We start from the raw sequence: 15315 nt of genomic DNA, 5'->3' as shown, positions 1-15315 counted from the left end.
CAGTTGACTGGTTCATTGTGGAACCCAAAATGGTTCTTATACAAAAAAATAAATAAATAAATAAATAAAACATTAAGATTAGGATTAAGATTGTGTCATGAGTATAAAACCTTTATTTAATCTTTAATACATTAAACCAGGTACTGATGAGATTTTGAGAACTGTTTTCTCTGGAGCTGAATGGGAAGTTAAATACCTTCAACTTTTGCTTTACCTTAGATTCGGTTCTCCTGCTGAACTGTTTGCTTTCTTAATGTCTTCTGTTAATCCTAATGAGGCTGGTTTGGGTGGAGGTGTGTGTGTGTGTGTGTGTGTGTGTGTGTGTGTGTGTGAACAGAGATCTCTGAACTCTGTGTATATCTGTAGGATTAAACCATCACTATCATTCACAGACGTTTCTGGAAACCAGCAGGTAAAATAAACACGTTTACATTTATTATAAATGTACTTAAAATGTATATTAAGATTAGGATTAAGATTGTGTCATGAGTATATTTGAACAAATTCAGTCATATTGGCCAATTAAGTTGTTTTATGTTATTGAATAAATCCTTAATCATTGAGTTGGTGATTTGACATGTAGTTGATGAGTGTGTGTGACTGTCAGTGTGTGTGTGTGTGTGTGTGTGTGTGTGTGTTTGAGTGATTTCTCATTAGGGGCCAGCAGTGGCTTAAATAGACTCATTGTTCTGAGCATGCTGATTAAGTGCACAGACACACACACACACACACACACACACACACACACACACCTGTCATATCCATCACTCGATCCATCTTACAAACAATTCTGATCCCAAAAATTCACCATATGGCATTTTAAGGTGATTAATGCAATCTACACTACTATCTACACTAGGAGAGTAACAGTTATACCAAACATGTGACATATATCATTAAACAGTCAGGATGCTGAACAGAACACACTGCCAGGAGTCTCATTCAGAACATATAGACCTATTTTGCACTAGCCAACATATCTGTGGCTGTTTCTACTGTCTGGTATGCAGGAATACTCAAATAATCATACATATGAACACTGCAGCACTTTAAATCCTCTCAAGGCGCCTGATCCAATAAAACTGATATGTGTTTTCTCACACATTCCACCTACACTAAACACTAAACAGGCAGTGTCCCTGAATCTTTTAAAAGTCAAAACAGCTTCATTATAGTTCTACTGTACCTCGCCCTGATGGCTTATCTGATGCTCTCGTTTCCATATATCCAACATTTCATAATACTTCCAAAGCTATAATACATGTTATTATATTTATTTTAGATTAATTCTGTCGTTCTTAATTGCTATTTGCAATAGATTACAAATGTTCAATTTACATATAAATATATGACTTTGTTCATCCTACACACTTTTCTCTGCTGCTTTGATGGTAAGATGTTTGAGTTTTTGAGTGTGTGTGTGTGTGTATATATATTATTTGTTTGCTCATTTATTTCACATACTGTAAAACACACACACACTCTCTCTCTTACTGCTTGTTGCAGGTGGAGGTGCACAGACTTCTTGCAGCTTTTTGTGGTACTTTTGTGGCAGAGATCCAAACTAAACACATCCTAACATTCACACACACGTTGACAGCACTTCACAGCGTGACGACGGGCCGAAGGGCTTCCCTACTCTCTGTATGTGTGTGGGGAGATTAATGATCGAAGATAACGCCAGTTCTTTTTCTGATCATCTTTTGCTAATCAGATCTTATTAAAAGGTTAAATGGGTTTCTTAAAGCGTTTTCCCCTGAACGCTGATGAAGTCACTGAAGAGTAAAGAGAAGAGCATGTGTTCTTACAGTGTGTCTGACTTTGTTCATCCTACACACTTTTCTCTGCTGCTTTGATGGTAAGATGTTTGAGTTTTTGAGTGTGTGTGTGTGTAAGGGGGTGGTCAGGAACACTATGTCTGTTTCGTGTAAAGATCTGAGACACAGAAAGGAGGGGAAGTGTGCCGGTGGGGCAAACTCATTCAACATGGACACTATTATCAGCTCAGCATAACGCTGCAGTTAATGCCTGTGCCAATGTTTGTGTGTCCACAACAAACACATTTCAGTTAACTACAGTCAAACCCAAATATCTGGTCAGATTTAAATAGGCCATCATCATAACAACGATTAAACTGAAACTGTATGCAAAACTTGAGGCAAAAATGTAGCATCACATTTAATCTTTAATACATTAAACCAGGTACTGATGAGATTTTGAGAACTGTTTTCTCTGGAGCTGAATGGGAAGTTAAATACCTTCAACTTTTGCTTTACCTTAGATTCGGTTCTCCTGCTGAACTGTTTGCTTTCTTAATGTCTTCTGTTAATCCTAATGAGGCTGGTTTGGGTGGAGGTGTGTGTGTGTGTGTGTGTGTGTGTGTGTGTGTGTGTGTGTGTGTGTGTGTGTGTGTGTGAACAGAGATCTCTGAACTCTGTGTATATCTGTAGGATTAAACCATCACTATCATTCACAGACGTTTCTGGAAACCAGCAGGTAAAATAAACAGATTTACATTTATTATAAATGTACTTAAAATGTATATATATATAATTAATTGAATTATTGTCTCTAGTCAAGAAACTAATCATTTTCAATTTAATCGTCAGTTAGTCTTGGACACATTTTATTTTCTTGATTTGTTTCCACCTAAAAATTATTATATGCTTTAATTCATATTTTAATCACTTAAGATGTGTCTATAACAAGTTTCTCAGAAGTGTAGACAAAATTCTAATACTTTATTATTATTTAATACATTATTATATTTCTTGTGGAAAATGTAGATTTAAATGTAACTAAAAAAGTGAATGTGCAGTCGTAATTTTATAATGATTGTTAATGTGTTACATATATTTTAACGACTGTTAAAACTGTTAAATCCTCCTTTTACTTTATAAAGATGTCTAGAAAACAGAATTCATTCTTAAAAATGTAATGTTTCGGTTCCTGGTTTCGCTTTAGGGATTTCTTTCACATTTCAGTTCAGTTAAAAATGTTCAGTAAAAGAAGAAAATAAAAATATCACTTTAAATTTGTTGTATTCTGTCAAATAAATGACTCAACTGCAAAAAAAACAAAATATTACAATTTCCATGTATATACTGGATTTCTATGAAGTGTAATAATCCTTATAGAATGAACAAGCTGATCTTTATAAATGTCATGTAAGCAAACCCTCAAGCCACTGTCACTATAAAGGGTTTATGTAATATAGATGGATCCTGATAATTTAATCAGTAATATAAATAGTTTAATAACACATGCACCAAATTTAACATGGTCCTCTTTTGGTATAGCTAGTCTGTGTTTGGTCACAGTATTAATCAGCACGCCGCCCCCTCTGTGGTGAATGTTGTAAGGAGACAGACATATCTCCAGATGGCTGTTTTGAGGAAGTGGAGTTGAAGGAGGGATTAGAGCTCTGTTGCCCCGTTACCCCACATGAAAAGGGCTGGGAGGGGTGTCATCTGCAGAACGTGCGGCACACGTGCAGATCAGCTTCTCTAAGCACATGTGTGTACACGCACACACACACTCGAACCTTCAGACTCGGTTCAATCCAGGTGCCGTGGCTCAATATGCTTTGCTTAATATTTCAGTTGTGGTGGGATTTGCCTGGAATAACAGCCACACACACAAGCAAAGGAAATGCACATAAGCTTTCTTTTAGTAATCATTCTGTTTAGAGAGAGAGCCCTGATTAACCGATTTTAAAGAAGATAACACTGTTTACACTGTTTTAGAAGGGATGTGTCGTAGGCTGAGAGAAGGAAATTCGATTTTTTTTTAAAAACACATTGGTTTCACATATCAGTCTCTGGCTGCTGAGGCCTTGTGGCAGATTGGATGTGGTCGGCAGCAACTTCTATGTTTGCAGCTTCAAGGATGTAAGCAATTACGCTGCACAAATTTGTCATTCCTTAATTCAAATCGGAACATTTCTATTTACGGTGCAATAAGTTTTTGCACTTCGTATCTTCCTCTGTTGTGTTGTGAGCTGTCTGTAAAACTAACAGCACTGTTGATGTTCCTCTGCCCGGTATTGTTTAGCTGCTTTTCTTCAGGTCACAGAGAGAGAGAGTCCTCCCTGCCTCCTGGCCTCAGCTTGTCCAGAGAAAGAGAAGGTGTCTGATCAGGCCCTGGAGAGTTAAGCCCTTTCTTGGGTTTGACGTCTCTCAAACTGGATCTTATTTGGAATGGCCTTGGCTGAGACAAACTCTCTTCTCTCGGATCCAGCGTTTTCGTTTGAAGGTGAATTTCATTGTTTTTGGTGCTGGTCCTTCCTGGACTTCTTATTGAGTGGGTTTCAGTGTAAACAGCTGTGGACCAGATTGGGGCGGGTTGTGGGCTGAGCGGGTTCTGGGCAGCCCTTGGGGCTACAACAATCTTCTGGGTAGTCTGCTGCCAGGAAATAGTAGGCTGCGACTGATGTGGTCAGCTCTTTGTCACCAGCCGAATTTCGGGTGGGTGAGAGTGTTTTTGTGTGTAATGAGTGTTTTTGAGTATGTCTGTTGATGGGCAGGCAAGAATCCTTAATTACTACATCATATTCTTCTAATGAAAGTTACATGTTTACTAGAGAAGTTTCTCTGATTTTAAGAATGATCAAGACGTAAGAACCCAAAATGTGAGTTTGTAGGCGTGCTCTTAAGCATGAATAATGCATCGGAGAAGGTAAGTATTGTGGGAAAGAGTGTGAAATGTGGGATGAAAGAGGAACAGGGACGTCAGTCAGCTCCCAGTAAACGGCATTAGTCATCGAGTCACCGTCACAGGACGTCCTTCCTTCACAGGATGAGAGCGAGGGGAAGACGCATCAACATGTTCACTTTCCTCTCAATACAAGACCTTACCCTGGGGGTTTGGGGTTGTGTGTCTCAATAACTCAAAGACTATTTTGATCACTTGTTTCTTTTGTAAGAGTCTGTGTTTATATATATATATATATATATATATATATATATATATATATATATATATATATATATATATGTGTGTGTGTGTGTGTGTGTGTGTAAACAGTATAAATTGAAATGGAATTAAAAAATAGTATTATGATTTTTGGTTTTCAAAAATTTAATCTATAATAGAATGAAAGAAAATCAGATGCACACATATTAAAATTAATTTTTATATAATGAGTATTTAGAAAGTATATTTTAATACAGTATAAACTTTTTAATAGAGGAATATTTTAAGACAAAAAGGTCAAAAGAAAGAAAACAATTTCAGGTGGTTGTTTTTTTTATTATCATTTATTAATTATTTTGTCTTCAATAATATGTTTGTAGCAGTAGAGTAATTGTTAGATAATGTACTCTGGAGGCGGAGTCAGTGACACTAAGGTGGGAGGAGATAGTGGGCAGGGCCAAAGTGCCTTCAACAAGTCAGACAAACATGCTCAGGCAGTCAGTCAATCTCAGGCACTTGCAGGAGAAGTCACTTACCATCTGGACTAGCAGTGGGACAAGACAGGAGAACTGTGAGCTTCACCTGTGCCATACATATACACACACACTCAGGGGAGAGATCACACACAGCCTCTATGTGTGGCTGGGACCAGAGCGTCCTGGTAAGTCACATTTCTCTAAATTTGTGAGTTCTGAATTTCTTTCTGTTTAAAGCAGAGAATGCGTTTTACAATGGAAATAATAGTTTCTCTTATTTCACAAACAAAATACGTAGTGGTTATTCGGTTATTTAGTTGTTGTTAATTCTATGTGGTGTGATTGTTTTATTGGGGCTTTCTAGTTCTTTTTTTTACGTTAAAATTATTGATTAATTATTGAAAAATTACTCATTTTTATTCATTTTAGTATTTAAAACAATTCTTAGAAAATAATTTATGTATTTAATAATAGTTGATAGTTTTATAAAATTTAAACTTAACATTCTTTTGTAAAGTTTTCACTTAAAAGTATATTTTTTAACATAATATATCATTTTATATTATGCGTGCATATTTAGTCTGCATACATCTGATTTCCATGTTTGTTAATGTGAAGTTTTTCAGTTTCATTATGAGTTTTGGTTCTACAGCTGTCCTAGGCACACAATTCTTTCTAACAAAAAACATAACTATTTTCATATATTTACATATATATAATGTTAGTATAATAGACAATGCTCAACTACAATTTGTATTCATCACAAATCAACTTTTTCACAAATCAGCTTTGTAAATTTCACATTACTGTCTGTTTTTAAAAACATAAATGTTATTAATTTTGTAAACTTTAAATAAAAATGAACTACAAACACTTGTAATTATAAGAACAAATAACTTTAAAAGTTTTTAGTTTAATGTAAATTTTCTTTAAAAAGTACTTTTAATCGTTTTAAGAGATTTAATAAAACATTCTCAGAAAAGTTTAGTTTTAGTCCTGAACAGGTATAACTACATATTTTGCCTTTTGAATTTTGGTTGAAGAATCGTTGTATCAATTTGCGTCAAAGTTTTTCCTCTCTTGTTTCTAGTTCTCACACACATTCTCTGGGATGGATTGATGGTTCCGTTGCTCTGCCACTCTGATTCCAATTTTAGCTACATTCAGATGTAGACAGGACTTCCTTCCTCTGTTTTCCTCCATTTGTGACTATTTTGTCACTCAGGGAAGAAAACAGGGAGAGGGTAAGATGCATGTTGATAGACAGAAATGAAGAGTAGGACTGAGATCAGTTCTGAGCTTACGGAGAGGGTCGGTACGGCTGTTGTCTTTTATTTACTTTAAGAGCACTTCAGCTTCTATGTGTAGAGAGAAACTTCTTCGTTTTTAATGTCGTGTAAACGATTAAGCTCTAATTTAGGCAAATATATTTAAATTGTAAAAGTACAATTGTAAAAGCACAGCACAAAAGTTTTAAAGAAACTAGATAAATGAAGTAGTTTAACCTTTAATCTTTCCTAAAATAATGTTTAGTTCTCTAGATCTCTGATCTGATAAGTCATTTCATTCTAATGCTTTTTCTTTTTCAGGCTGCTTCTCATCACAGCTCGGCCATGTTGACTACTGAGGGAGCACCCTACGCCGTGGACAATGAGGAGCTCAAGATGGATGTAGAGGATGTCGACATGACAAAATGGACGGAGGAAGAGTTTGAGGAGAAATGCACGTACGTCGTAAAAGACCACACCTGGGAGGGTCCTCTGGAGAACCCAGAACTCACCCGGGCCGAGGTGTCCTTACCTAGAAACCTGGCCTTCAAACACCCAGCAGACTCTAAAGAGGTATGACACAGCGCTCACACACCATCACACATGCAACGGCATTACGCATAATGTACTCATGGCCTCGAGGCTTCCTTTTTGAAATGTGCCACAAGATTCATCGGATTACAACTGCAGTCCTGAGTGCCATCTGCTAATAATTGTTGTCTGCTTGTATGAGTGTACTGACAGTAAATCTGCAAAAAACCCGCTTCAAGAGTGTCACATTATCAAACTGCAAGAAGCGGGTTTAAACAGAACTTCAGATGGTTGTGATTCTTGTTTAAACATCATCTCCATAAAGCCGCACCTACTGATCACAAAACTGGCATTAATCTTCTTTATCAGCACGGTCAGGCCAGTTTTTAAACTTGTTTTGTTGAACAAAAAAAAAGTCCCTGTCTATGTCTGTGCGCTCAATAATTTCTAGCTCACATTGTTACTCAGCTAACACAAACATCCATACATCAGAGCAGCACATGACAAGCTCCTCAAGCGGCCGAGTGCAAAAGTTCCAGAGTGCCATCTATCAAACCTGTTTAATCTGCAGCAGACTGCCATGTCTGTGTCCATGACAATCCACAAACACACTACTTTCCACCTTTCTAGCGCTAATGACGGCAAAAGGGCTTCGAACGGGATTAAGGCTCTCTTATTTTGAAAGTGTTTATAGATCAGCAGGAACAGGGTTATAGATTTTTTCATCAGTCGCTCTGTCTCTCTTATCTCTTCCTGTGAGGAAAAGAGTGAGCCTCTTTTATGAGCATGTACTTATGAGGTGATAAAGAGTTAACCCTCTTTTTTCAAGAAACACCTGAGGTTCAAACAGAAAGAGAGTGAGTGAAGTCATGTGTTTCACAGAGGAAGATTATGATGAGGAGAGCATTTAATAAGTTGAAAGTAGGAGTTTGGGTCAGGAAATCTTTGGTGATCACCTCCTCAGAAGTGTCTGTGCGGATAATAAGAGGTGAAACGGGACAAACAAATAGTCTCTCTCAGCCTTAGGACACAACCTTGATGACCTTTAGCTTCCTGTGACTCTCAGGAGAGGTGACGGCTGAAGAGAGGCATTGCTTCATGTCTTTCAAGTGCGCACATCTGGCTGACTGTCAATTAATTACCCCTCTCTCTCTCTCTTTCTCTCACACACACACACACACACACACACACACTCTGTCTTGCTAATACTGTCAAGCTAATTTAATGAATTATTTTTTTAGAAAATGGTCAAATTGAGAACCTAAGGTGCTGTACTTTAAACGTCATCTACCGTTTTCTTAACCACCTTTTTTCCTCCTTTTTTAAAAACCAGGTTATTGGTGTAGTAAGCAGAGAATTCATCCCCAAAGGCACACGGTTTGGCCCCCTTGTGGGAGAAAGTTACACTGCAGAAAATGTCCCCAAAGATGCGAACAGGAAGTACTTCTGGCGGGTAAGTTGTTTTGTTTCAGAATCTTTGAATAAAGTAGGAGCGGACGAGTAAAAAAAATAGTGGGTCACTTCCTGTTCCACTGACTGACTGCCTATGTGACATCATGGGCTAGATGATTATGTAGAAGAAGTGCTTTTATATTCTCAGAGCACTCAGAAACTGCTGAGTAAAGATCTGCTGTTTTGGGAACTGCATTGCTGTTGAGAGACTGAGAGAGCACTGATACGTTCCATGTAGTGTAATCTTTATTTGACTGTGCAGCGCTCCGAGCGTGTGGGACAGGAAGTGCTGAATGACTCTGCAGTTCTGCCGCTGTGAACATATATTTCTTAAGAATATGTCCGCTTTACAGATCATATGTGTCATTGCAGTTATTCAAAGTGTTTTACCAGTGAAAAAAGAAATCCCATTGTAACATCATAGTTGCCACTACCACTAAATGGCTCTACCAATTCAAACGAAGCATGTCTCTCGCCCCTCTCTGACTTGCAGCTGTCGTCTACAGCTGTCGTCACGGAGAAAGTGCAAAGTCAACCCGCTCTGGTTTTGTGTTGACTTATTTTCTGTCACTTCCATATTGTTGCCAGATCGAAGATCCCCAAGTGGAACAACTCTGGTCTTTACCTACTAGACACAGCACTGACATCATTGTTTCCTGCGTTACTGTCTGTCCTCTACAATATGGTGCAGGGCAGGTGATTGCATAGTCATTGCTTAGCTTTTCAAGCATTGAGAAAAAGTGCTACAGGAAGTGTGGTGTTGATGTTTCTCAGGGAAACCTTGTTCTGTGACATCTTGAAAATGTTCCTGGAACTTGCAAGCTTAGTTTATACAACATACTGAGACAGGCGTCCCCCTACCATACTTCAGACGAGACGTAAGAATGGATGGAGATACTCTGAGACTGTGAATATTAGTGTGGGGGCGTTTGCTGACTCACTGTGAGACTTTATAAGAGCAAACCCCACTCTGGGGTCTGTCTCAAAGACATGAGAACTACACTGGAGGACTAGAGAATAGAACATTGTAATAAAGACAAAGAAAGTTATTCTAATTAAAAAAAAATATATCTGATCTTAATTTTCTTCATTGTATTTTGTAGATATACTCAAATGGAGAGTTCCATCATTTTGTGGACGGACTGGACGAGGAGAAGAGTAACTGGATGCGTTATGTGAATCCAGCACATTCCCAGCAGGAACAGAACCTTGCTGCCTGTCAAAACGGCATGAACATCTATTTCTACACCGTGAAGGCCATTCCAGCTGATCAGGAACTACTGGTGTGGTACTGCCCTGAGTTTGCCAGTCGTCTCAACTACCCTGCCTCTGGAGAGATTATGATGCAAAAACTCAGTAAGTTCTCAAAAAAATGCATATATGTGAAATCTCTCTATTTGCCATAGACCTGGACATATATATGTCCTTGTTATCTCAGTTTAAGTCAAGAAAAACATGCCTTTCCCACTATAGAGATAGACCATGTAAGCATAGTGCAAACACTCAAGCTTCTTCCCTTTCATCTCTGTTAAGATCGGAATTCTTTGAACTACTCTATTTCTCTCCTTTCTTACTCTATGATGTTTTTGTGCAGACTAATTACAAAGAATAGGAGTGTAATGTTGCAGCCATTGGAGTCTGAGGACCTTTTTAAAACATGAAAGTGCAGACTAAAGTTTGTTTTGCCAAACATACTAAACCAGCAATAAAAGTTTCTAAGCTTAAAAAAAAAACACAGACAGAGGGAAAGATTGATACGGAGGAGAGGGGGAGATTATAGGTAGGTGAACAGGCCAGTCAGTGTGACTCCTCTCCCCAGAGTCATGCGCATACCTTGGGGCCACTGGATGTAGCCAACCCCTTGAGCTCAACACACACACATAGACAAGTCTGTAATTACACCTACTTACTCATGTCTGCTGCCCCTCTACCTGCAGCCTTAAGAAGGAATAATAGCCACTGCATCTCAAAGTGGAACAGTAGCAACCCCAAAGAAACCTGGTGTATGACTCAATCTAATAGAATGGGCTGATCTGACTGACACAGCCTCCCACGTCAAACTTTCTATTTCACTACTCCTGTCTGGTATAAGATGACAGCACATTCAGCCAACATGTATCTTGAGTCCCTTCATTCCTTTGTCATCCTGCCCCAGGATGTGTGGGAGGAACTTCTTCATTTGTTTGCCACTTTAAGAGTAAGGGGAGGCTAGTAAGAGCGCGTACGAGAGGAAAAAATCCTTCCATTGACTAGTTGAACTTCCTGGCGGCAGGGCTGTGCTGACAGATTGATATCTCTGTGATCGCCTGCTGTTTGTTTTTGGCAAGCTCTCTAGGGAGGAACAGAACTGGTACTATCTGTGGAAGAGAGGTGGGAGGGGAGAACTGATAACCTCTCGGTTTGTTTACAAGTAGCTGCCGAGACAGAAGGATCGGGGAGTAGAGAGTCTGGTACATCTTTTAAGGGACACTTATCATGCACACACTCATATTCACACTTGAATTCTACACAATTAACCCTGTGAAAGTTCAGTGAACAGGAAGCAGGAAGTTATTTAATTGTTTACATCCTTTTGAAGGAGATTAGCAGTGAACTATTTAAGATATATGGGAAAGTAATTTTCTAATTAGCTTTCCACCTTTCATCAAATGTGAGTGGGTGGAAGGGTCAGGGTGGTTTATAATGGCACTATTTAGCCTGACATTTTTTAATTATATTACTATATGCATGTATTATTCATATTTTTATTATTGTGAATTCTGCAAAAGCTTTTAAGTTTGGCACTGGGAAGAAATTTGGGAAAGCTTTTAAGATCAGTCTCTAAATAAAATCAACCCCTGGTCTCTGTGGAATCTAAAAGGGAGAGATCTAGGCATGTAGATCCCTATTAGCAGGACGCCATCAGTCCCCCCACACCCACTCAGTGAACCCCATTAGATAGTATCAGTGCATCCATCCCACCCTGACCGGGGCGGCTGTCAGGCCTCACATCCTGTCTGTAGACCCTAACACAGGATAATTTGTCAAACTGTCACACTAAGTGTACCACTGGGGTGCTTTGTTGAAATCTACTTTAAGAAGAACTTTATCCTCAGGGACAATGGAAATACCATGTCCCTCAAAGTAACAGTAACTGGAATAGGGATTGTGACCATGTGAAACATATCATACCTGTATCAGTGAATGTAAATGAGTGAGAAAATTCTTAACATATGATTTTTGTGTGTAAACAGAGCAGAGCCTGATTGAAGCCACACAGCAAGTGAATGAAGTCAAGCGCCCAGTGAAACGAGAGCACAGTGTTTCAGAGATTTTGAAAGATGTACTGCAAGAACCCAGCAGACCACTTCCCACCCGTCCCCGCTGCCCCAAAAGCCCAAACCGACCTCTTTACCCCAGTGCTGTTTATCCGCTCCACCCTCCCCTAAGCGAAGACTTTTTAAAGACTACCACAGTATTTGGCCTCCCGAACCGCTCCCAAAGACAGTGTTCAGTGACACCCAGCCCTTCAGCACACAGCAGTCCGGAGAGAAGTCCAGAAAGCAGTCCCACACCAGCATCCCTTGAGCCAAGAGACACCCTTCTCTCCTTCTCTCCAGCACTCTACAGCCGTGGCCTGAACCACTACCCAGGCTACTCACCAGCAGGCTCCATGCCATTCTACCCTAACCCGCACTACTCACGCTACCTCATGCCCCACTACCCTCTTAGTAGTCTGAGTGGACCACCTACTTTGGGCGGTATATTTCCACACATGTACCCGTTTTATAGCAGCTTGGTACCCCCTCATGTACCCTTCCCACCTGGTATGCTTCCGTCTGAGGGTAGTCGACAATTTCTTCTTCCACCTGACTCTCCGGCTCCCAGAGACATCCTGCTCCCGGCGGCCACCAGTGCCTTTTCTGCAGCCACCTCTCTGAAAGACAAACCAGTCCATGGGCATGGGCACCTCTACGCTCCCGCTGGTGGGTCTCCAACAGTTGGCTCTGCAGCCCCTACCGGACGTGTTCCTACCAAGCCTACCTCAGCAATCCTGAGTACCAGCCGCTCGGAGGATAAGGCGATCAATCTTAGCAAGATGAAACAAGGTTCCGCAGGCTACAAAAGTCTAGATTACCCACTTAAGAAGCAGAACGGGAAGATCAAGTATGAGTGCAATGTCTGCACCAAGACTTTTGGTCAACTTTCCAATCTCAAGGTAAGCGAGAGAATTGTGCCTCCTTTTTGATGAAAAGCATATGTGTGCTACACATCTGTTAGAAGCACACCTGGTAGTAACTAGCTTACCTGTCTTTATTTTCAGGTGCATCTGCGTGTCCATAGTGGTGAAAGACCCTTTAAGTGTCAGACCTGCAATAAAGGTTTCACTCAGCTGGCCCACCTGCAGAAACACTACTTGGTCCACACAGGAGAGAAACCCCATGAGTGCCAGGTAAATAATACCAACAATTTCAGTCATTACCAGTCATTTCCTTTACTGAGTACGTTTGTAAGGTCTCTGCTCCAATAAGAACGAGATCCTAAAACTCTGCTTTCACCTCGCAGGTGTGTCACAAGCGTTTCAGCAGCACTAGCAACTTGAAGACCCATTTGCGACTGCACTCTGGTGAAAAGCCCTACCAGTGCAAGATCTGTCCAGCCAAGTTTACACAGTTTGTCCACCTCAAGCTGCACAAACGGTTGCACACACGAGAGCGTCCACACCAATGCCCACATTGCCACCACAACTACATTCACCTTAGCAGCCTGCGGCTCCACCTCAAGGGCTACTGCTTAGCCATCTCTCCTTCTCCCAGCTGCAGCCTGGATGAACTCAACCGCGTGAATGAGGAAATTGAACGCTTTGACATCAGTGATAATGCGGATAGACTGGAAGAAATGGAAGGGTTTGACGTGGAGAACATGGTAGAGAAACAGATCTTTGGCCTGCTCTGGCAGGAGATGGATTTTAAGGTGTCTTATCACAAAGGTAGCACTGGAGGAGACCTGCACCCCCCACCACCTGCATTAACTACATATCGTTTGAACCAGTATGGCAGTGAGGCCTCTGTCATCAAGGTTCATTGCAGCAGCCCTATCCAGCTCCTACCTGTCAAGGTTAAAAAGGAGACAGAGGAGGCCATGGAAACCTAGCCAACTAGAGGCTTGCTGACCATTTGCCTGACTAGCTCTCTAAGCCAGGTTATGGACAGCCACAAGTATGCATAATTCTTCTCAAAAAATCAGGCTATGGCCTTAACGTTCAGGGACTTGAGTACTCAGGGCTAGCAGACATCGTTCCAGTCCATCAGTGGTCCAGTATGTCCTACACAAATTAAAAAGACAATCATATTCTTTTATTAATATTATTATTATTAATATTATTTGCTCTTCTTGGAGTTTAATTTAGTTTGTTACGTAAACTATTTAATTTATTGTTAAATGCGTCATCCTTCACAACCAATACGTGGAAATAATGTTTACAATGACTGGTTAAATCATTGTAATTTACTGTTTTGTATATTTTCCTTTGCTTTATTCTTTTGTGGATAGTAACTGTAAATAGTGTCCCAGTTGACTGTGATTTCATGTGTGACTGCAAAGAGCTCACCACATTCAGGTTTATTTTTAATGTGGGCTTTGAAGTCAGAGGTAGACCTTTTTGTTGAAGGCATTTTTGAACTATAGGAAAGGTCAGAGGTGACATATCTATGTGTACGTGTTTTACATAACATTTATTCTCTTAATGTTGTAACACAACATAATGAATATCAAAAGGGCATATTATCATATTATATATTACCAACAACTGTTACCTCAAATGTCAGATAGTGTGTGTGTGTGTGTGTGTGTGTGTGTGTGTGTGTGTGTGTGTGTGTGTGTATGGTGTGTGCTTGAACTGAGAGACGTCAGAGGCATATGTGATGTTTGTTTTGCAACTTGAAGAGGAAATCAAATGTCCCAATGTGCAGGTCTACATGTGGTCCAAAGAATAGCAGTCTGTCTTGCTGTCACACACAGGCTTTGAGACTGACACTGACTCTGCATTTTCTTACTTATGTGTGGCACATTACTGAAACCAAAACGATAAAGAAATTAGAATGTTGAAATGGTAACCAAAGTGAACTCTTTCGTTTATTTTCAGAGATGTGTGCAAGTGCAGTGTCAGCTGCTGCAACTGTCTGCTCTGCAGGTCTGTGATGATGTTTATGGACACTCCACATCACTTTGGCCTTTGTATGCACTGGTTCTTGTTTCTTTTGTCTTATGTTTGTACTTTTTTCTTTGATTTTAATATGATTTTTTGCAGCAATATTAGTAGGACAGTTGATCAGCAACATGTGCTGTGAGGTAGTGGTACTGTATCTCATACACTTTTTGTCTTAAAGTATGACCAAAGTCTACACCTCATCTTCAGCTTTAAATTAAAGAAAAAAAGACTGTCTTTGTTTACATACTGGTTTACGTAGCTATTTAAGTACAGCTTTGACAAAATGTAAATTATAATATAAATCTTCACTGATCTAAATCATTTTTGTCACGTGTGTTTTTTTCATTAATATAAAACAGGATTCATTCTTCTCTTAAAACTCACTGAAGCACTTTCCTAAACATCTGAGATTCATAATCCATGTGGATATTTGTGGATTCTTGATGTGATTGCAGGAATCATCAAAGAAATGATTCTGTGCTAA

General features: G+C 39.7%; 1 protein-coding gene across 1 annotated transcript; it reads left to right on the top strand.

The window, feature by feature from the left end:
- The first annotated feature begins 5408 nt into the window (after positions 1-5408).
- On the top strand, positions 5409-14473 carry prdm1a (PR domain containing 1a, with ZNF domain). Its single transcript, XM_026284699.1, has 7 exons — positions 5409-5575; positions 6980-7231; positions 8523-8642; positions 9745-9997; positions 11875-12839; positions 12945-13073; positions 13187-14473. The coding sequence occupies exons 1-7, from the start codon at positions 5549-5551 to the stop codon at positions 13772-13774; spliced, it is 2334 nt and encodes a 777-aa protein (XP_026140484.1). The 5' UTR covers positions 5409-5548; the 3' UTR covers positions 13775-14473.
- The last annotated feature ends 842 nt before the right edge of the window (positions 14474-15315 follow it).

This window comes from Carassius auratus, chromosome 16 (genome assembly GCF_003368295.1).
Source record: "Carassius auratus strain Wakin chromosome 16, ASM336829v1, whole genome shotgun sequence".
In the NCBI taxonomy this organism is placed as follows: domain Eukaryota; kingdom Metazoa; phylum Chordata; class Actinopteri; order Cypriniformes; family Cyprinidae; genus Carassius; species Carassius auratus.
Note: the sequence above shows the minus strand (reverse complement) of the source record. Positions and strands in the feature narration are given on the sequence as shown.

What these genes read in the sequence shown, in the direction of transcription:
- prdm1a (XM_026284699.1), top strand. Translation starts at nt 5,549, where the DNA reads ATGTGTGGCTGGGACCAGAGCGTCCTG. An exon ending in ACCCAGCAGACTCTAAAGAG is followed by an intron (nt 7,232 to 8,522) that starts GTATGACACAGC and finishes TTTAAAAACCAG; the next exon opens with GTTATTGGTGTAGTAAGCAG. An exon ending in AGAAACCCCATGAGTGCCAG is followed by an intron (nt 13,074 to 13,186) that starts GTAAATAATACC and finishes TTCACCTCGCAG; the next exon opens with GTGTGTCACAAGCGTTTCAG.